This window comes from Callorhinus ursinus, unplaced genomic scaffold (assembly GCF_003265705.2).
Source record: "Callorhinus ursinus isolate GAN/ISIS: 27379988/994484 unplaced genomic scaffold, GSC_fseal_2.0 scaffold44, whole genome shotgun sequence".
In the NCBI taxonomy this organism is placed as follows: Eukaryota; Metazoa; Chordata; class Mammalia; order Carnivora; family Otariidae; genus Callorhinus; species Callorhinus ursinus.
In genome coordinates this window covers 10,485,404-10,508,184 of record NW_027397106.1, presented here as the reverse complement: position 1 = coordinate 10,508,184, position 22,781 = coordinate 10,485,404, and the positions used below count along the sequence as shown (strand labels likewise).

The window sequence follows — 22,781 nt, the reverse complement described above, 5'->3', positions numbered from 1 at the left end:
GGGAACTCATTACATTCAGTACACAGAATAACAAAACTGAGGGAATTTCATTTTTTAATTTTTAATTTTTTTAGAGAGAAAGTGCACGTGCTCGCACACAGGGTGGGGGGAGGGGCAGAGGGAAAGCGAGAACCTTAAGTAGGCTCCATGCCAAGAGCAGAGCCTGATGCAGGGCTTGATCTCACGACCCTGAGATCATGACCCGCGCTGAAATCAAGATTGGTATGCTTAACCAACTGAGCCACCCAGGTGTCCCTGAGGGAATTTCCTTCTAGAGACACTAAAAAGTTACATACAAAGAGGTAATATAACCATAGTATACTATGTGGCGACTCAACTAACAGTTTTTTCCCCTCCAGCCCAGAATTGTTTAAGAGATCTCTTTCTGGTTCAGACTCCCAAACCATTTCATCATGTCATGTCCAACCTTCTATTTGGAGCTTGCTATTCTTTACTTTGGGTGTTCCCCATATTTTTTGCATGTTCCTTCACTCATCTGATGTTTGGATTTGTTCCTGGCTCCCCATATCCACTGCCACAGACCAGTGTACCCATTCAGTGCTGGAACACTGCTCCCTGCTCCCCAAATCTCCATTCCCTTTGTAAGGCATATCTAGGATCCTTCTGTCAAATGAATTTCTCCATTACCAAAGCTTTGTTCCTCCTTCCAGTGTTTATGCCAGTCAGTCTTGACCACCTATGGCAGCCTCCCTCCAGAGACACTGTCCCAGTGAAAACATCTGTTCCCATGCAATCATTCTGAGCACCACTATCCCAACATCACAGGACCAAGCCTGTGTTTTTCTTTTTCCGAATGGGGCACCACAATTTCTTTGGCACCTTGAGGTCAGTTTGTTAGTCTGTCCCTCACATTCCCATAATCCATGGTCACTGCCTCTGGCTACCCACCTTATTTCAGCTCATTTCCATATGGTTCTGAGCACCCTCTCCTCTGGACCACCGCTCCCCTAATTCCCAAAACTTTTCTCCAGTCCACTGCACCAAATTTCTCTGTACCTTCAGATTGAATCTCCTAACAAATGGCTCCATTTTCTCTGTGGTTCTCCCTGTATACCTGTAGCGTTGCATTTGCTACCTTATGCCAAGAAAATCTACTCATGCTGGTTTTATCCACCACAATTTAAAACTTGAATGCAGAATTGGAGTCTTAATTCAAAACTTAAGTAGTCTCTCAAACTTACTGACTTGAAAAGTATTACTCAATTAAGTATCCATAATTACAGATTTCCCAAAGACTCCAGTCTCTTCATTTTTTTTGCTCTACTGTAAATGTCCCTGCTTTTCCATTTCCCACTATGCTCCTTTCAGTTATTCATGCCAACAGTACAAATATATTTTCTTGTGGTCATGGAAGAAAAATAAGAGAATGAAAAGATGTCAGATACCCCACTACTGAAAGGAGGAGATATGTTACTGGGAAAGTGTATGGAGAGGAGTGGGTGAGAGAACACTTATTTCACTGGAAAACAGCATATATTAGTAGCCCCCTCATCTGTGGTTTTGCTTTCTGTGGTCTCAGTTACCTGCATCAACCACAGTCCAGAAGATGATCCACTTTCTAATGTACCAGCTGAAGGTCAATAGAACCTAATGCTGTCAAAAGCCTACTGAATTCAGCTCACTTCATTCATTCATTCACGTGGGTATTTTATCACCTCACATCATCACAAGTACAATACATTCTGAGAGAGACCACGTTCACAGAACTTTCACTAAGTACCAGTGACCCTTTAACAACATGAGTTTGAACTGTGCAGGTCCACTCACACATGGTTTTTTCAATAAATACACTTCAGTGCCATAGATGTATTTTGTCTTCTGATTTTCTTAGTATTTTTCCCTAGCTTGCTTTATTGTAAAACTATAGTATTTAATACATATAACATAGAAAATATGTGTTAACTGCTTGTTATTGGTAAGGTTTCCAGTCAACATTAGGCTATTAGCAGTTAAGTTCCTGGGAGGTCTAAAGTTTATGTGAACTTTTTTCTTAAAGATTTGAGAGAGTGAGCAAGTGAGAGCACAAGAGCAGGGGGAGGGGTAGAGGGAGAGGGAGAAGCAGGCTCCCCGCTAAGCAAGGAGATGGACAGATGTGAGGCTCAATCTGGGACATGACCTGAGCTGGAGGCAGCTACTTAACTGACGGAACCACTCAGGCATCCCTATATGTGAAATTTTTAACTGCACGGGGGGTTGATACTCCTAACCCCTGTGTTGTTCAAGAGTCAACTGTATATTGTTACAATGGTTTGATTTTATTATCAGTTATTGTTAATCTCTTACTGTGCCTAACTTATATATAGGAAAAAACATAGTACATATGAGGTTCAATACTATCTACAGTTTCAGGCAACCACTGAGGGTTTTGGATTGTATCCCCCCCCCCCCAACAAGTGGGGGAGGGGGTGGATTACAAGTTAGAGAAACTTCTTTCAACTGCAAGAAAGAATGAGAAAAAAAGCAGTAATTGAGAATGTTGTAAAGGGGAGAGACTAATGAGGCTGTTAAGTATCAGAAACAATGAATGGGGAGAAAAGTAGAAGAAAAAGGGTAGGAAAACTTTGTATGTTGGTGTGGTGATGTGTATGTGTAGACAGTTGGGGGACTCCATAGGCAGACTGCCCCAAAGTACTCCAAGTTATACCAGCATGCAAGGCAAACTTCTCTTTTACTTAATACCAGTGTACCTTGACACATCTTGGTACAATCTTGCCATGGTCCATATGGATCCCATGTGAATAGGTCACTCCTCTCTTCCACAGGAATATTGAAGGAATATCGTACATCAGGGTTGTATAAATTACCCACACACAAAACCTCAATAGAAATACACAGGAGCATATAATTAATTCATAAAAAGATATTCTTGAAAGACATCATTTTTATATTTAATAAATGCAAAGTCCTTAACCATCAGTTTACTAATAGGGTTAAAACTAAGTCTTATTAATGACTCCTGAGAATTTACCTGCAAAACAACTTCTTCTTCCAGCCGATCAGTACTATTAATTCTTTCAATTGAGCTGTTTGAACCACTGTATTCAAAAATAGCTCCTTGTATGTTGATTTCTTTTTTTGACATACTTACAACAAAATTCCCATTCAAAAGAAAATTCCCTTTAGTGTCAGATAATGCTGTAAAAGAACAGGACTCATGAAATAATAAAACAGTACAATCAACAATACAAAAAGTATTTTAACTTTTAAAATGCAAATCCATTTCTGAAATTAATGTAAATATAAATTATTTTTGAGGAAATAAATTGTGTTTTACTATAATGTGTTATCTAATCCATACAAAGGGAAGCTACAGCATATCAGCTAAAGATATTAAATTTACCCTATACTTTTCTGAGAAGGTCATCTTTCAAGAGGCCTGCAGCTTCAGGAGGGACATGTAGGAAGAAGAAAAACAGAACTCAGAGACGCTGGAGAAACATCAGCTAAACCAGTCCTGGTCATTGATGGTGAGGAAAAGACCACCCAGACTGCTGCAATAATCCATTTATGCTTCTCTTGGAAAAAACGTACAAAGCTATAAAATTCTAGGGGCCAATATCCTAAGGAACCATGCAATGACCATACTATTCTCCATATAACTGTTTGGATCTTTTTCATGATAGAGGCACTCTATCACTATTGACATACACTGAACAACGGCCTTCCAGAATTTCCCAGACAGAAGGAAAGGTTTGTAAAGCATTCTTTTCATCTTTGGCCCTAGGTGAAATTACTTAAGGCTGAAAGCTAATTTCTAAAAATAAACATAATGAAGCCTATACCCTAGAAGTAGCTAGAGGACAATATACTGTGGCACATTCATTAACATTTAAAAATCTGAAATCAATTCTTTTTGTCTTGCTTTAACAGAAGCATTTTAAGTTTTTATTTAAATTCTCATTAGTTAACATAGAGTGTAATGTTGATTTCAGAATTCAATGATTCATTATTTACATACAACACCCAGTGCTCATCACAAGTGCCCTTCTTAATGCCCATCACCCAGTTACCCTATTGCCCCCATCCCCCTCCCCTCCAGCAACCCTCAGTTTGTTCTCTGTAGTTAAGTCTCTTATGGTTTGCTTTCCTTTTCCCCCCCTTTCCCTATGTTTATCTGTTTTGTTTTTTTAATTCCATATATGAGTGAAATCATATAAGTACTTTTGATACAGAGTAAAAACACTTCAATTCTTTAAAGAACATTTAACCACAAAGAAGTCCATAACTAATTTTAGATAAAAAGAAAGAATTTTATTCTAAATATACATGCAACTTTAACTGAATATAACCTTCAGTTATTTAAAACACTCTTATGGGGAAAAAGCAAAGCAAATTTTTCAGAATTTTGTTCAGTGTTTTTAAAATAAGATATAGCATATAACTCAAGAGGAGAACATGTATAGGAAGTCAGATGACTTAAGCTCAGTATGAACTGAAATGCATGTTTATTAAAGGGGCTCTTCTTGCCTTCTAAGAATTTACATGAACTGCAGACCTCCATGAAATCGCACACGAATCACATATTGGTTGTTTACTAGAAATGTTTACCAAGGTAATTGTCATCTTCTGGTTTTCCAGAATAGCTGTGCTGAAGAATATCAATGTTTGTTGCTCCTGTGGGAATCTTGACAACAACATTATAACCTGCAATATAATTTTACACACGTTAACTTTCATAAGCTGATGGCCCAGAGGCTATTATGGCTGAATGACTGCAAACACTGAATAGCACAGACTTAATTTCATTTTATCTTTCAAAAATGATACAGTGTTTTTACTCTTTTTGAATCAACGCATTACACAATTACTAAGGATTGAGGAAAAAATGGTTGCTAGAAATATACAGTTTGGGATCCTTAAGTATACTTATTTTTTCTTCTAAAATTCTAAATATAGAATGAGAATGGAGTTAATATTACAGTTCCTGAGATATTTAAGAATACATTCATTTTTAAATTTAACAGTAATACTTTTAGATTTTATACTTCGCAGTGGGGAAAAAATAGAGGATTTCAAATGTTATTCACCAATCCAAAAGATACCAAAATAGTTGGTCATTGTGCTATGTTTACACAGAGATTCAATGAACAGCAAAATAACAAAAGTTAATAACATTTTTTTAAGCTTTTCATTTCTAGTGTAAGCAGGAATTCCTATAGCTACCCCCAAATTTTACATTATTTTCAAAAGTCTACTAACAAATTGTCATGAGAAAAGTAAAGCATTTATGTGAAGGAAATGAAAATAATATTTCTATTTTATGAGACCAAATTCAACAACACTGGCAGTGCTTGAAAGATGAGGAAATACTACATATTAAACAAAAAAGAATGTTTTCCCTACACTACACTCATTACATAGTTTTCCAAATACTCTGATTTTAATCAGCAATTTTCCTCTAGTGATTATTCTAAGTTGTTTCTTTTCCTTATTAGTTTTTCCTTCTATTTAATACATGAGTAAAAGGAGTTGTATGAGTTTTTCTTGTACACTAACTTTGATAAATATGTAATGAAATTAAGAGGAAGTTTTAAAAAAGGTTAAATTTTCAGCCCTGATGTGAGATTACTTTGTATGTTTTTAGAGTGCTTTATACCCCTTTAAGGCATCACATTTTAAATATAAAGTGATAAACGGTCTGCTAATTCTGATTACACTACATGCATATTGGTTGTAAGTCATCAGTCTACAAGAATTTTATGATTTTTTCACAAGATAGTCCCACTACCTTCTATTTATGTCTTGCAGATAATGGTTTTTGAAGAAAGCAATTCCTAGACATTACAAATGTGAAAGACAAAGGCTACCACCAGGGGGCAGAAATGTGACAAATGCTACTCTACAAATGAGTTTAGTATCTTTTTCCATTTTCAAACTGATTAATTCATAATACAATTTTGGCAAGGTTATATATTTGATCCTAATTTGGCACATGTGGTTTTAAATAGAAAAAAATGTTCTTCAGTGAATAGAGCCCAAGCTTCAATAAATGTGCCATTGGTTTTAACAAGGGATCCCATGAAATAATGAATTCTAACTACAAAAATGTCATAGCTAGCAACTAAGATTCATAAGCGTCACCAGAGTATAAATGTAGTATACTTTTAATACAGATAAAAATATAAATTTTGTGTTTTAAATTATACTGCTTTAATTAAAGCAATTCATACTAACTTAACTGCGTTCAAACACATGTGAACATAATCTAAGGCTGACAAAACTGTAAAAAATACATTTTTCATTTTGCAAGGAAAGTTCTAAAGGACTACATTTGTTACCATACAAAGCAAAAGGTTTTCCTAGAAAAGTCTCAGAAGAGAAAATATCCGATACCTTCTCATATCATTTTTAAAGAAAAATGAATTCATGGCCAAATATGTTATATATATAATCCAGATACTTCCTGAAAAACCAAATAATTCCAAATCAACACTGAAATGGTTTCATCCTTCACCTTCAATCATTTTTAATATATCAATAAGAAACACAACAGCTAAGACAGGTTATAGAAAAAAGTGGTACAAATAATGAAAAGTAATTGAAAGCAAGTTTCCTCAAAAAATGATAAGTATATACATTTCAGATTACAGGACCAGCAATAAAGACTCTATTAATTGGGGGACTATTCAAAAATCATTGTCAAATAGCACCGGATTTACTCTAATTAATGTACCTACTGTATTTTCAAGAATCAGATTTGCCTTTAGCAGATGAATTCATTGATTCAAGGATACATCTGGTATAATTTTTTATATTAAGGAATATAAAATATATTTCATTTTGAAATACTAAGTGTACAGAGAGGGCAAAACAATAAACCATTATTATGCCTTCATTACATACTCCATTATTATATCAAATATAAGGGAAAATTAAAACAAATACACAGCTTACCATAATGAGCACTGTTGAAGACACCTGCCATTGTCCTGCATGAAGAGTTATCCCCCCCACACACTCCACATTTGTCTCTCTTGGCCTTGGAGTTTAACACGTGATCACAGCCAGCTTGCTTCAAAATAACAATGATTATAATCAGTATTATAAAAGTGACTAATTCTAAGTACGGTGCTTTTACAAACTTTTCACAAATATTCTTTCAATTAATGGGAGATTTGGTACAACAGGATTTTTCAGAATATCTACTGGTTTTGTTGTACATCAATATTTTCACACACCTTTTCATCACATGGTTGAAAAAAGTGTTTTTGCAAAGGGTTATCCACATAACCCCCTGCATCAAAACCACATGGGATGGCATTTTAAAAGGCAGATTCCCAGATTTTCTGAATTAAAAATTCTTGGAGGTAAAAAAAAAAATAGGAATCTGCATTGCAACAAACATGGACAATAATTCCTATGTCCACTGTCCATTTAAGCCATTCTTTAAGAAAATGTAATTCAAAGAGACAAAAAGTATGATTAGGTAAGTAACACATTTAAAAAAACTTCAAAAAGATGTCTTTCATGATTTTTTAACTCATGATCTTAGAACTCTGGGAATAAACTGAGTCTATTTGAAAATTTATTTCTTCAAAATTAATAACCAGCCTAGTAAGTTGTGTTTTATGTCAAGAATGAATAACTGGATAAAGGTTGAAAGTGAATGGTTTGGTTCAGGGGTTTAAAAGAACAAGTGCAGTTCTCCATGCAGATACACTGCAATAACTCTTAGTTTTTTTAAAATACTCCTCTAAAGTTTCACGATCAGAAGAGAAAATTTCATAAGTCTCATTCTTTTATACACAAGGTGAATATTTCCAAAATGAATTTCAACCAGATGTTTCCTGAAAGTAATGTGCACCCATAAGCTCAGATCATCATTGTTTTTCATTGTGTAGGACTTTGTGCTGTTAATTTAGATAAAAGTTAAGTTCTCAGGCCATTGAGTACCCTTTTTCTAGTCTCTTGTTTCCTTTACTTTGAACATCTCATTAGACCTTTGAGTGCAAAGCATTTTATCACCGGGTAACTGATAATAGATGTTTGGCTAAGAGAAAAATTGGTATCTTAACCCAAGGAATGAGTTCATAATATTACATTTGTATTCTTTAGACAGAATTCATTATCCTAGTTCTCAAACTCACCATTTTTAAGAATACCTTCTGCAATGTGTGTGCTTTAATCCTGGGTCTCATCTGCTTCTCACCTAGAATCCGAAGTGGCCGACCTATCTCCAATTCTCTCCTAACCCAGTATATTCTGAAGATTCTAACATGCAGATCAAATCACATCTCTCACTCAACTCCAAATCCTTCTAGAGACCTCCAGGACTTCAGAAAAAAGGGTGCATTTAACAGCTAACCCCTATGTCCCACCAGTCCTTTACTTCCTCACCTTTCTAAAAGCTATTCATCCTCAATAACTAGCTCAAGCCTCACACCCTCCATGAGCATTCTCTGAACCATTTACACACTTCCCCACAAAACACTCCTTCCTCATTATCCCTATGCCACTTTGCTGATGACCCCATAGCCCTACATTTGAGTTGTTCATGTGTCTATCTCCCCTACAAACCTGTGACCACCCTGGAGTTTATGGCTCTGTTGCAGTCTTTCATCCAGGTGACTAGAACAGTATCCAACATTCAGTAGGTAAGTCAGCAAATGTCTGTTGAATATACCCAGGAAGCCAAAGACAAGGATGAAAAGAGAGAGGAAGGAGGGGTGCCTGGGTGGCACAGTTAAGTGCCTGACTCTTGGTTTCAGCTCAGGTCATGATCTCAGGGTCATGAGATGGAGCCCCACATCGGGTTCCACATGGCATCTGCTTGGGTTTCTCTCTCCCTCTCCCTCTACCTGCCCTCCTCTCAAATAAATAGATGGTTAAAAAAAAAAAAAGGAAAAGAAAAGGGGGGCGGATATCATCACTAATCAATGGGGAGGGGTCACCAGGGCAGGTCGCATTTGAAGTAGCCAAAGGACTTTACAACCCTGTGTTCCAACATTTTCTATCTTTTTAAGAATGATAAAATGATTAATGTTTCATGAGTCACTCAGGATGACAGAAAGCTGCCTAGTAACAAGGTCTCCCGACCCTACTGCAAAAGAAAGGGTTATAGCACTAAAGGGAGCTGCACTGGAATTCACAGGAATGTATTCTGAAGTAACAGAAGTAATACTTGGCGAGAGAAAAAGAATACTCTGACAGTCGCGTTAAACCTGAGTTTACTTACCCGACAGAGGCCTTGAACACAGATGTCATTGGTTTCGGTTCCGCAAGGAGTACCATCAGCAACCCTGTCCTTCAACTGGTAGAAGTTAGTGGTTCCAGCAACCCGACAATAGAGTTTACAGCGATCTTTTATGGCAACTGTAAGAAAAAGTTAAAATTGGGGCATACCATAAGACAGCTGTATGTTCCTCGGTCTCAAGAAATTTTTACATCAAAAAATATTCTAACTACTTACTCCCACTGTATTTTGGAAGCCACCTCACATTAGGGGAAAGACCATTGATGTTGAAATGTTTACCATCAAAATCAGAGCACTGCTTCTCTCGAAAGTCTTGCTTGCCTTTTGGACATGAATCGGTATTACATGATCGAAATTTCATCCTGCGGCCCACACAGTACTTTCCTCCGTTTCTTGGCCTAGTCAAATTCATTACATTTTAAAGCACATCAGTACAATATTCTTTCTGCCATTTACTTCTAAAATTGTTCCATTGTGTCCCAGGATCTGGAAAACCACCTCTGCCCCACTGACACTTTTTAACCGAAGTATGTTACATGGTTCTTAAGCAATTCAATGGCTAATGAACTGTAAAAATACTCATCTTCAGGTGGACGCTGTGGTCTGGAGGGCAGAAATGATAATTCATTCATGACTTGGTTAACTCACAGGAAACTAATCGTGGGAATTTGTTTTAAAACGTCAAAATAAAAAAAAAATAAAATAAAACGTCAAAATAGGGTTTGTTCATTTTGGGGGGGGTAAAAAAAAAAAAAAGACCTAGTGAACCATAGATGATAAAGACGATACCATGTTAAAGAAATATATAGGCATCTCTGTTGTGTATATACTACTTATCACTCCAAAGAGTTTCATGGTATTAATCTACATCCATCCATCTCTTTATTTCAACTTACGCTGGAAAATAAAAACTGTCAGCATTTTTTAAATATAAAGAGTTCTGGCATAATTTAGATATTCTGAAATTCAAATGAACTAAGTTATTTCAGAGTGTGTCCTATCTCTGCATTGAAAATTCTTTATTGCTTACCAATTTATATAACAAAAGGGGACTGGGGGGACATTTAAAAATCTTTATGGAATCTCTACATGCTTTGAAATATTTTGAAGAGGGGGAAAATATGCTTCAGGACTTATTCAAGCTAAACACACTGACGCATCTATAACATGAGAAGCAGAGAAAGAAAATAGGACATGTCAAATTACATAAAACAGTAAAAAAATGGGTAATGAAAATACATATTTTACGCAGAAGAGCCAAGACATGTTTAAAGGAGCCAGGAATTTCAATGGAAACACAGTAAATATAAAAATGCCATTACAGTACTGTCATTTTTACAACTATTTCTCAGTTATACTCAATCAGAAAAAAAAAAAGAAAATGATCCTATCTTAATTCATATTCTAAAGATTAAGCTGGTGAATATTTTTTTCAAGATCTGAATCTACCAAGATAAGGTAAAATGGCTTAATGTATTCCAGAAGTTTTCTAAATCTCAGAAACTTACAGACTGACCTCCAGTTTAGAAGTGAATGAAACTGGTGTTTACCTTCTGGTGCCTTGAGATAATCTTAATTTACAGTGACATAAAAAAGACATACTCGGGGCGATTACAGAGTCTCGTTGTGCTTTTGATGCCACCTCCACATGTTCTTGAACAAGAGCTGTATGGTCCCCACGGTCCCCATTCACCATCTACAGGACGTGCTTCCATTTCTTTGTTTACACACAGCCCATGGTGGCAATGCTTTAAAAATAAAAACAAACACACAAAATGATTTGTATGTACCCAATTAGAATATCAGTAATTATAACAGCATAAATATCAACAAAGAAAATGTATACAACTGAAAGCACAATATTAATTCAGAAATCTGATTCCATTTGACAGTCATAAATATTTTCTTAATATCTGCTAAGTAACTGTAAAAAGATCTGTGGAATGAAGAAAGAATAGGAAATTTCCCTTGCCTTTGAGATTTTGAGTCTCATTGGTGGAGGGAAGACCTGCTGTATGGGTAAAGTGTAGTAAAATGAAAATTTAAGTGAATGATATAGATCTGTGATTCTGGTTTTCTATGCAAAGATGTGTATCACTCTCCCACTCTTTTAGCTAATTTTTTGCTTCATCTCATCCAAAGTCTCAGTGATCACTTTCTTACTTTCATTAAGAAAAGAAATATACAGAAGAATCTGCTCACAATCTCCTAGTACTCCTGTTACCCACCTAACGGCACCTGTGCTCAGTACTCAGCCTTCCCACCTGTTAGTGTACATGAAAAATCAAGGATCCTATGGAAAGTCAATCCCTCTACCTGTGTACTTAATCCCAACCCCTCACTGCTCAAAACAGCACTGCAACAATTCTCCCATCTCTCCTACATCATCACTGTTCCAGTCTCCGCTAGATCAAAGCTAAAAAAAAGGAGTCCATGCGCTGTTGCCAGTCCCTGCGAGTACAGAAATCGAAAGTTATTAGCATTTAGAAATGTTTATAGGATTTTGACAGCAATTTCATGTTTGTCAAAGTTAATTTAAACGTTGGCTTAGATTTGTTTTCATTGTGGCAAAATACACAAAGTTTACCATCTTAACCATTTTTAAGTGTACAGTTCAGTGGCATTAAAATGCATTCACATTGTTGTGCAACCATCACCACCATCAATCACCATAACTCTTCATCTTCCCAAACTGAAACACTAGACCTTTGAAACAATTAGCTCCCCATTCTCTCCCTCCCCCTGCCCCCAGCCCCTGGGGACCACCATTCTACTGTTTGTATGTATTTGGCTACTCTATATATCTCATATAATTAAAATCGTGCATCATTTGTCTTTTGGTGACTGGCTTTTTTCACTTAGCATACTGTCCTCAAAGTTCATCCATGCTGTAGCACATGTCAGGATTCCCTTCCTTTTAAGGCTGAATAATATTCCACTGTATGTGTAGATCACGTTTCATTTATCCATTCATCCACGGATGGCCTCTTGGGTTACTTCCGCCTCCTGGCTATTGTGAATAATGCTGATATGAACGGGAGTGTGCAGAGACCTCTTCAAGACTCTGTTGTCAGTTCTTTGGGATACAGACCCAGAAGTGGTGCTGCTGGATCAGATAATTCTATTTTTAATTTGAAGATCTGCCACATTGTTTTCCATAGGAAAATTTGGCTTACATCTCAAATGTCTCTTTTCCTTCTGTTTTCCTAGTCATTTTTATCATTTTGTAAAAGTATCAGTTTAAATTACCAGAAATTTTTAAAAAGACGGGTCCTTTACTAGAGATAATTTGAGAAGTACTCCACTAGATCATTCTCAATATACAAACATATTTATTCCCCCTCTTTATTTTTTAAACATTTATTTAGAGAGAGAGTGTGTGTGTGTGTGTGCGCGCACAAACAGGGTGAGGAGCAAAGGGAGAGAAATCCTCACGCAGACTCCCCAGTAAGTGCAGAGCGTGATGTGGGCTCTATCCCTGAGATCATGGCCTGACTCGAAATCAAGAGTCATATGCTCAACGGACTGAGCCACCCAAGTGCCCCTATTTTCCCTCTTTAAAAACAATACTCTTAGATCCCACTTTTCTCACTAGCTACTGTCCTGCTTCTCCCTGAATGAGCTGTGCTCATTGTCTAATGCTCAATGCCTGTGCTCTTATGGTCCCACCCTCCATGTATCTGCTCATATGTACATCACCAAGGGCCAGTTCTGTCTTCCTTGATTTAGCAGTATCATTCTTCCCCGCCCCCCTTGGTTTCTAGGCTCAACTTAATGCTGGAATGTCCTGGACTCAGATCTTGGTCCTTTATTCTTCCCTATCAACAATCACTCCCAGGCCGGATCCCCTTCCTGAGCTCTAGACTCGTGTATACAGCTACTTAAGCATCTTCACTTTAATGTCTAATAAAAATTTCAGACATCATACCCAAAACTGAACTGCTGACCCCTCAAAATTCTGAGTTGATTTGAGTTGATTAGCTAAAAACAGTCATTCTACCTCTAACGGTTCACATTTAATATGTTAGTAAGTGACCTAATTCATTCAAAAACAAACAAACAAAATTGACTTTCAATCATCACCCCAGTGATCCCAACTCTGGTCTAAGCCATCATCTTCTCTCATCTCGATCACTGCCATGCCTCTCTGAGTAGATCTCCTGTTTCCAACCCTTGCCCCCTATAACTTAGTTTCAACAGTGATCAGAATGGTCCTTTTCAACTTATATTTCAAAAATTAACTCACGTTAGGTGACTCCTCTACTCAAATCCTTCAATTATTTCACTTTGAATAAATGCAAAGTTCTCACAATGGCTCGCAATGCCCTACATAATAGTCCTCCAGTTACTTCCTATACATCTCTCTTCACCCCAGCCACAATGTCTTTCCTTGCTCTTCCTTGAACATTCCACCAATACTCCAGGATTTAGGAGCTTACCTGGTCCCTTTGCCTGGAGCTCACTTCCCCCATAATATCCTCCATAGCTAACTCCCTCACTTTCTTTAAGACAGCTCATTAGGCAACTTCCCGTAAGATCTTTGACCACTACATTTTAAATTGTAATCGGCCCTATCCTACCACAAAACTTCCAGTCCTTTTCTTGTTCTATTTTTTCTTGTTCATGGCACTTATCAGCTTTATGGTAGTATTACATTGTTTGTAATATTGTAGTCTCCCCCTAGAATGTAAGCTCCATGAGGTCAGGGATCTTTCCTCTTTTGTTCACTGGTGTATCCTAATCACCTAGAATAGTGCCTGACATATAGTGGGCCCTTGATAAATCTTTGTTGAAAAAATGAATCCTATAACCAAGCTTATTAGCAGAAAAAATACTTTGTGTCCTCCATTAGAACAAATCATTCAAAATGAGAAAGCCATACTAGAAAATCTCAGGATAGAATGTACTATGTGCATGTAAATTTGGGGGGCATCTGCAGAAACATTTCAAATAATCCTAATTAGGATTATTATTATTAAAGCACTATTTCTGATAAATCCAAGAATGAAAAAAATAGAATATTACATTGTTCACCATGTACTAAATTAAGTCATTGTCAGGTGAGTTCCACCATATTTTCATGCAAATGGATTTACAACCACTTTTAAGTATTTAAGAGAGTGTTAAGGCAAAATATAGGACATTTATTTAAAATTTCTCTTGAATAAAAGACCCATTGAGTATTAAAAATGGCTAATGCATAGGAGCTATTTTCAATTAATAAAAAATAAGGAGTTTATATCTATCATGATCCAGATGCTTTTACCCCAAATGCCATTTCTGCTTTTAAACTACACAGGCTTTAAAGTAAGTCCCAGTATCTGAGCACATTTACCTTGAATTCCAACAAATCCAAGCCCTTCAAACCACCTTACTGGGGGAATTATTCAAATGGCTAGTGAGCAAATGAAAAGATGCTCAAGACTGACAATAATCAGGAATACAAACTAAAACCACAATGATATTCCATTTTGCGCCTAAAATGGCTATTATTCTGTTAAAAGATTAACAATATCAAAAATTGGCAAGAAATACTGAGCAACTGGAAATTTCATACATTGCCTGCGAGAGTTTAAAATGATACACATATTAAAGATCAAACTTTAAAATTCAGTTCTAGCTCCAAACTATGAACTGAAGAAGTCCACTGGAATTTTGGTCCTAAAACAATTTGGGTGCTCAACCATTTCAGAGTACTTCAGCTTCTGCAAAAATTGCTTAAGTCCCAAATACAACTTAAATATTCAATTCATTTGTAATGCAAGCTAGATTCATGGAAAACACATGCCTTTTGATGGAAGGCATCAGAGACAAGGGCAGTAAGTACAAACATTTCAATAAGCAACAGCTGGTAAAGCACAAGGTCAGCTAGTGAACCCATCCATCTCAAGTTTCTACTTGTGGAGTTAACAAAAGAGGCAGTAGTAGCTAACCCATCACCAAGCAAGTTCTCCATTTTTGCTGAGGTAGCTCAGAAAAGGCGTGGAACAGACTAAAACTTATTCAGTGCAAACAACACTGGCTACCAAGGCCAAAGGAAGTTGCCTTCATCCTGAAGCACCAAGTACAACCTGACTTCATCCTTACATATTTATCACACCAATCCCTATCACTCAGCATCATGTCTGCAGATTTAGATTAGTTCATGCTGATGTTAAAATGGTAAAAATGTTAGTAAAAATGTTTCGGCAATTTTAGGGATATATTTTAAGACATTTACAACCAATAAATATCTGAAGAAGCCACTTAAAACTTGCAATTATACTTAACTGAATTTTATGGGAGAAAACGTATACAATGGTAACATCCTTGAATTTAGGGAAATTGCTGAAATATTAGGACCTTTATGTCTATACCCACTCTTAACAAGTCTATAATATACTTAGATAACTATCCATGTAGTTACCTATATAACTGTAACTTTAACATTCATCTGCTAGATCTTGAAAAAAAAAAGGGTGAAATTAAAAATTCAATTCACTTGACTGTGTACTACATCGAACCAACATGGCAACATTGATTCACTAGCACAGCAAAAGTTGACGAATGAAGAGCATCGAAATGCAGAACAATCACATCCTTGGATAATCTCTTGATACAAGACTCACCCTTTGAGGAAACCTACCATCCCAGGACCACAGTTTGTCCCATCTGCCAGGGGCATGTGCTGAGTGCGACAGCCCTTGTGAACTCCTTCTGCGCTAGTGCACCAGAGACGTCTGCATTGCTTCTGCAGAGAAACAAAAAGCAGACAAGAGTAAAAGAACACTACAACCACTGGATCGACTTAGTGCAAGGCATTAGTTTTTATACATTGATCTTACAGTTTCGTGTTTTCATGGTCAGAGCTAGAAATAATCAGCAAAAGAATCTAAGTTCTAGTCATCTATTTACCTCTAAACATACAAAATGGCAATGTTTACTTTCTAAGACCTTTTAGATTTTCATCATACATTGAACAACTGGAGAGAAATTATAGTGGAAATATTCACAATTATGGGAGACATTTTTCTCTTGGCAAGACATTCTTCTAAAGGACTTTTTGTTGTTAAAATGTTATCCACAATGAGTTTCCAAAAGCCTCTTTTGATAAGATGATAGAATGTATGAATAATGTGCATAGAAATACTGTATAATGTACTGGTTTCCTACTTTGTGAATATAATGCATACTTTCAACATTTGAACAAAGGGTTCTCAAGTTTTCACAAAAAACAAAATCCACAGAGGTTCACAGGAGCTATACCCAAGATAATTCTCTTCTTTTTCTGAATTTAAATTCAAAGTTTTTTTAGTGTGTAGGTCAGGTAAAAAAGAAATGTATCTTTTTTTTTTAAAGATTTTATTTATTTGAGAGAGAGAGAATGAGAGATAGTACGAGAGGGAAGAGGGTTAGAGGGAGAAGTAGACTCCCTGCTGAGCAGGGAGCCCGATGTGGGACTCGATCCTGGGACTCCAGGATCATGACCTGAGCTGAAGGCAGTCGCTTAACCAACTGAGCCACCCAGGCACCCAAGAAACGTATCTTTAATAAAAAAAAAATTTAAGTTAAATCTTCCCTCCTCCATATGTGGTTATTTAAAAGCTTAGTAACATTTTTTATTATAAGTTTAAGATTTTAAAAACAATACTACTATGCGGAATATGCTTTGCCTTTCTCTGCACTTACTGTTTTGTTACTTTCATTCATTCATTCATTCAACGAGCATTTAGTTTGTGACACCTAGTTTGTGGCATATCCTGAACACTGGAGATACATATTTCAATGAGTGAATGAGGCTGCATTCCCAGTCCAATGATCCTCATGACCTAGGAGTGTATCTGACCCATGAAAAATCCTCAGAGTTGTAAAATAAGAGTTTAGGCCCTAAATTTCATTTCTATGGATTCAAATCTATGTAAATAAAAATGTAGTCTATTAAGTTCCCAGGGCCTTTAATATAACTCATTATCAAGACACTTAAATTTTCTCCCCCTACCCCAAAAAATAGTATTTGAGTATAAATATTTGAATGCTTTTAATTTTCAATAACCTCTCAGTGTCTATTTTTAAATGGGAATACTTCACATAGGATTTTGTGAGGGTTAATGAAGATATTTTTAAGCACTTAGCACAGTACATGGCATATAAGTACTCAAATTTTAGTTTCCTTTTTAACCCCCTTCTGGCAAACAGCAAATTTCTCAGACTTAAAAACTTCTAAGATACATCTAGTTCACCTTCTGTTCAAGAGAATAAATGTACATTTTTGAAATATATTCTAACTATAACTTTGTAGTTTTCAAAAAAAAAGGACAGAATTTTTCTTACCAAGTAGGGACATACTTGTGATCCAGGACCAAACATAAGTTCACATTGCTTGTTTACATCATACATTAATCCAGGAAGTTGTGAAGACAGATCATATATTCTCCCATTTGGTTTGTCAAGAAGGCACTCCCCATGACCAGTACTGTACCAATGACCAAAAATATTGTGACTATGTATGGATGTATAAGATTCTTTATCACATTTACTGTGTTCTATGCTTTCAAAGAGTATCAGTATTTTTTCATAATTTAAAAACCAATTCATATCAAAGTCAGGAAGAAAACCTCACAATTCACAAAGGACTTTTAAGGTGTTTATTCTCATTTGAGCCCCACAACTGCTTTGAAGATACAATTTTTAAAAAGAACAAGGACAAATTCATCAGAATATAATTTATGAAACCTATTCATATAATCACTCTACACTTTTGATCTATTTTGTTGCCCAATAGTAATGCCTTATATTTAATGCCCAAATTGTCAAGATGTTAAAAGTTTTCAAATCATTTGAGAAAGTACATGAATAGTTCTAAACAACAAAACAAAGGAATTTCAGTAAATGTCATGTTGTCTCCACTTTAAAAAGGCAGAGTTTGAGTTTTGGTTCTACCACTTCCCAGGAAGCACGGCTCTGGACAAATTAACTTCCCTGAGCCTGAGTTTTTCTCATCTGTATTAACAGCGATACTATTCATCTTGACAGTTTCTATTAGAGTATATGTATAAAGGACTTAGAAAAGTGGTAAATAGCAGGGGAAATGTGTGTTTATTACTTCTAGTTTGTAATGCAGTATCTAGTGTCCAGGAAACTGAAAATGTTCAACCATTCCAATTGGGTTAAAAACAATTTGTTTCAAAAAAGTAGAAACAATTTGTTCCATTGCCATAACTGAGAAATTTAGAAATTTTTACTGGCTACAAAGACATTAAATTTTGTCTAAAAATGAATGTATAAATTAAAAATATATATTTTTTAAAATTCTCATTGTAGAGAATCCCATTAACCCCTTTCAAAAATAAGCACATCCACTGGTACTGTTAATCAATAACTCAGCCATTGAACAAAACTATATGGAAGCACGTATAGACAGCAACCGTGTATTATGCTTTTTTTCTTTTTTAAAGATTTTTATTTATTTGACAGAGAGAGAGAGAGAGAGCGCGCGCGAGAGCAGGAACACAAGCAGGGGGAGTGGGAGAGGGAGAAGCAGGCCTCCCGCCGAGCAGGGAGCCCGATGTGGAACTTGATCCCAGGACCCTGGGATCATGACCCGAGCCGAAGGCAGATGCTCAACGACTGAGCCACCCAGGCGGCCCCGTGTATTATGCTTTTAAATCAACTCCCCGTACAAGGATAAATAATCACGGATAATTTAGGGATGTATTTATGAACATATATTCTGAAGCACGGTTTCATTCATTCCCACAGTTCTCATAAAGAGAGGTAAACAGAAACTGCATAGATCAGGGATTATAATATGTAGAAGAAATGAATATCATATTTATACAAAAAAAATTCCCGGAAAGAGCTTGGCCTTGCCTTTTGGCAACTTTCAGTAACTAGGATAGAAATGCCATTTGAATAAAAGTGGGAAGTAAAGAAACCTGGTGGGAGATGGAGAGACGAGGCAAGAAAAATCTGGATCTGCTTCCTTTCTTCAGACCTAGGAAAATCCTCCAAAAGAATATGTAAACATATAGACTCCACATCTCTCTGGCTGTACAGAGCTATTTGGAATGTGCATAGTTTGACTTCAGCTATTGTCTGTCCTTCAAAGACACCTCAAACATGAGCTACTCAGACTCCTCTCAAAATACTACCCAGTAGCTTCTGAAAAAATGCAAACATACATAAGGAAGCTGTGAATCTCAGTAGGGCTCCCCTTGAAAAGGGGTGATCCTAATAAAGCACCTAAACTATTAAAAAAAAAAAAAAAGATAGCTAGGTCTGACCTGTCCCCCTCCTAAAATATTTTAGGAGTGAAATATGTATATACAGCTCTTTTCTTTTTTTAAAAACACATTTGTACAAAGTACACTTAAATTTAAACAGGAAACTAAACAGAAATTGAACCACTTTAAAAGAACATATAAATTTCAAATTCTATAGTCTAATAAATGTTTCATTATTTAAATACAGTAATATAATTTCAGACTTACTCTAGGAATTCAGTGATATATTTCTGACTACATTTTGACCAGGTCCAAGGACTTGTGTGGTAATTTAAAGTTGGAGCCATTACATGATATTGATGTTTAATTCCAGTTTCCTTACATTTAAAACTATCATCATGTGGAACATTAAATCTAAAAAGAAAAACAAACACTTAAAAAAAGAATATGAAAATATGAATACAACATTAGTAACAGATCTCTTATTCTTAAAAGGTAAAATACAGATAAATCCAATCACATCAAAATTTATACTCTTGATCTCTCCCATAAAGCATTAAAAAACCAAGGTTATCTTCATGTTTAGAAGCACATGATCTGAGAAACAGCAGATTATAACTTTGATTGGTAGCACAGTCTGCTGACTTGGTGAGTCCAAACAATCAAAATATGTGGACTCTGGCTCACCTCATCACGATATGGATATAGCATTCACATAAATACTTGCAGGTTTCAGCATGCATATCCTAAGAGATGTGTGTAGGTAGATTACATAAAGGTGATACCACACTAGTTTGTAGATCACTGACTATTACTACAGTATCAAAACTTCTTCAATCCCTAATTCCTTATCATTCTATAGTATCCATCTGTTTCATATGAAACAGCCTCAGTACTGTTTCTGGTCTATACTCAGTAAGTGATTACTGATCGAACTGGAATAACAAAAACGTTCCTAAATCAAATTTTCCTAAGAGCAAGGATATTAAATAATTAGCTGGCCAGCAACAGAGCCTATGCATTCTTTTGAGGACCTAAGTATGAACTTGCATTTAGAAGGAACACTGAAACCACCTAGCTCAGCTCTTTGCCTGCTGAGATTTGTACTTAAAAATCAGTCCTTTAATTAAACTACTTACCCAAATTCTAAAGACACCTAAAGAGTTTTTCAGGAAGAAAATAAATGGCTAAGATGGTAGTCTCTGCAAGAACAGTTTTCTATTAGTTAGTAGCCTTGGAAACCAGCTAATAGTGCTTTCCAGATGTCACTGCTAGGCAGCTACAGCCCTCAGGTAAGCTCCTGAGCCTATCCCCACTTCAACAATTTGAGTGTGCACCCTGCTGACAACCATGAAACATAATCATGCTAAAAGGGAACTGAAGACGCACTAGTTTAATAAAAATGATTTCCACTTGAAATTATTCCTGTTGAATACTCTAATGTTGTAAGGCATGACCAGGAAAAGAAAATGTAGTCAAACTAAGAAAGGCAACTCTAGCCTCAATTCCTTTTAGCATATAAACAAGAAATCCCAGGAGTGCTGGGGGTACACATATGGAATCCCTTTCAGAGGATGAGTTTGTAGGGGTTTCTGACTTTCCATGGGAGCTCCGAGGCTATCACAGGGACTCATGGCCTCCATTCTTAGAGCATAGAACCCCAGTAGAATTTTTAATAATGCAGGAACAGATAGAACCCCTCATTTTTACCAAAAAAAACCCAAAAAACAAAAAACAAAAAACAAAAACCAAAGAACAACAACAACTATGAAGCTGGAGAAATAACTTTAAAAAATCTTTTAATGATTAAGAAATTCCCACATGCCACGTTCTCTGCTGGGGCTCTGAGCTATAAGAGCAACAAGTGAGTTGGTATTACAAATATTATCGGGAGTTCCCCAGAACCAGAAGCCCCTGCAGGCCCTCCCATAAGATGGAAGAGGACAGTACCTGGTCATGTATGGGATAACAAGGGACAGAGGCCAGAAGTGCTTGTCATGTAATCCAATACAGTAAATGAAATAAAAGAATTCCCAAGTTCTAGTTCTTTGCTTAGTCTGTTGATCTGTGCAGCCTGTCTGACCTAACATAGATCACAAAAGAGCCAGAGTTAGCATTTCAGGGATGAAAATTACACTAACAATATTTTTAAAGACATAAAGCTGCTAATTACTCAATTGAAGATGGAATTTTAGGCATTCTGTGCAATGATTATAGAAAGCACATTACTGAGTTAGCAGAAGGTACTTACACATGCCCAAGCTCATGGGCTATGGTAAAGGCAGCACTGAGTCCATTTTCTTCACTAATAGAGCAGCTCCGTAAAGGATCACACAGGGTACCTAATTCTGCTAAACCTGAAAAATTTCATGTTGGTATTTCAAAATGGGAAACATCAAATCATAAAGAACTAATTATTTTTTTATTACATTTGTTAGCTACCATATAGTACATCATTAGCTTTGATGTAGTGTTCAACAGTTCATTAGTTGTGTATAACACCCAATGCTCATCACAACACTTACCCACCTTAATACCCATCACCCGGCTACCCCGTTCCCCCCACCCCCCTCCCTTCTGAAACCCCTTTTGTTTCCCGGAGCCCATAGTCTCTCATGGTTTATCTCCCTCTCTGATTTCTTCCCATTCAGTTTTCCCTCTCTTTCCCTATGGTCTTCTGTGCTATTCTTTATGTTCCCCATATGAGTAAAACCATATGATAATTGACTTTCTCTGCTTGACTTATTTCACTTAGCATAATCCCCTCCAGTTCCATCCAGGTCGATGCAAATGGTGGGCATTCATCCTCTCTGATGGCTGAGTAATATTCCATTGTATATAGGTACCACATCTATAAAGAACTAAATGTTAAAGCATTTACTATTGCCATTACTACTACTTAGAAAGGGATGCAGAGTTGGCTGTTAAGATCACAAATATTTTATAAGGTGAAGGAAAAAAGAACAGAATGATTTATCTGCAGTTGAAATCTTTTTACCAATTCCTGGATTCTTTTACTGGAGAAAATAACCCAAAATATGGGGTGAATAATTGTTTAAAGAAAGGAAGAGGAAAAAAAGTTTTTGTTACAGGAAGGATGAAATTTTAGGCAACATTAGTGTGGATACTAGAAAAGGCAATGAATGTTTAAATTGGTAACAGAATATAGAAAATAGCACAGAACACTATAGATTAATGAATTTGCTTTAATATTTAAAGTTTTGAGGCAGTATACAATTATGTACTTATAATTAAATTAGTGATTATATGTTAAGTGCATAGAATAGCACCTGGCATCTAATGTATGTTAAATAAAATGATTCACTTATTAAAGGCATCCAATAATTTTGAAAATATTTTAGAAA

General features: G+C 36.2%; 1 protein-coding gene across 2 annotated transcripts in view; it reads right to left on the bottom strand.

Moving 5' to 3' along the window:
• Positions 1–22,781, bottom strand: part of ADAMTS20 (ADAM metallopeptidase with thrombospondin type 1 motif 20) — a 168,941-nt gene that overhangs the window by 88,332 nt on the left and 57,828 nt on the right. The window contains exons 8-18 of one of the 2 annotated variants that reach the window (XM_025883395.2): positions 21,668–21,773; positions 19,684–19,830; positions 17,525–17,666; positions 15,840–15,944; positions 10,817–10,962; positions 9,431–9,612; positions 9,197–9,333; positions 6,916–7,033; positions 4,570–4,665; positions 2,990–3,156; positions 2,709–2,838 (exon numbers count right to left, since the gene is read on the bottom strand). In XM_025883395.2, the coding sequence (XP_025739180.1) occupies positions 2,709–2,838; positions 2,990–3,156; positions 4,570–4,665; positions 6,916–7,033; positions 9,197–9,333; positions 9,431–9,612; positions 10,817–10,962; positions 15,840–15,944; positions 17,525–17,666; positions 19,684–19,830; positions 21,668–21,773 (1,476 nt within the window). The remainder of the gene's footprint in view (positions 1–2,708; positions 2,839–2,989; positions 3,157–4,569; positions 4,666–6,915; positions 7,034–9,196; positions 9,334–9,430; positions 9,613–10,816; positions 10,963–15,839; positions 15,945–17,524; positions 17,667–19,683; positions 19,831–21,667; positions 21,774–22,781) is intronic. The other variant, XM_073882102.1, reaches the window with a different exon arrangement.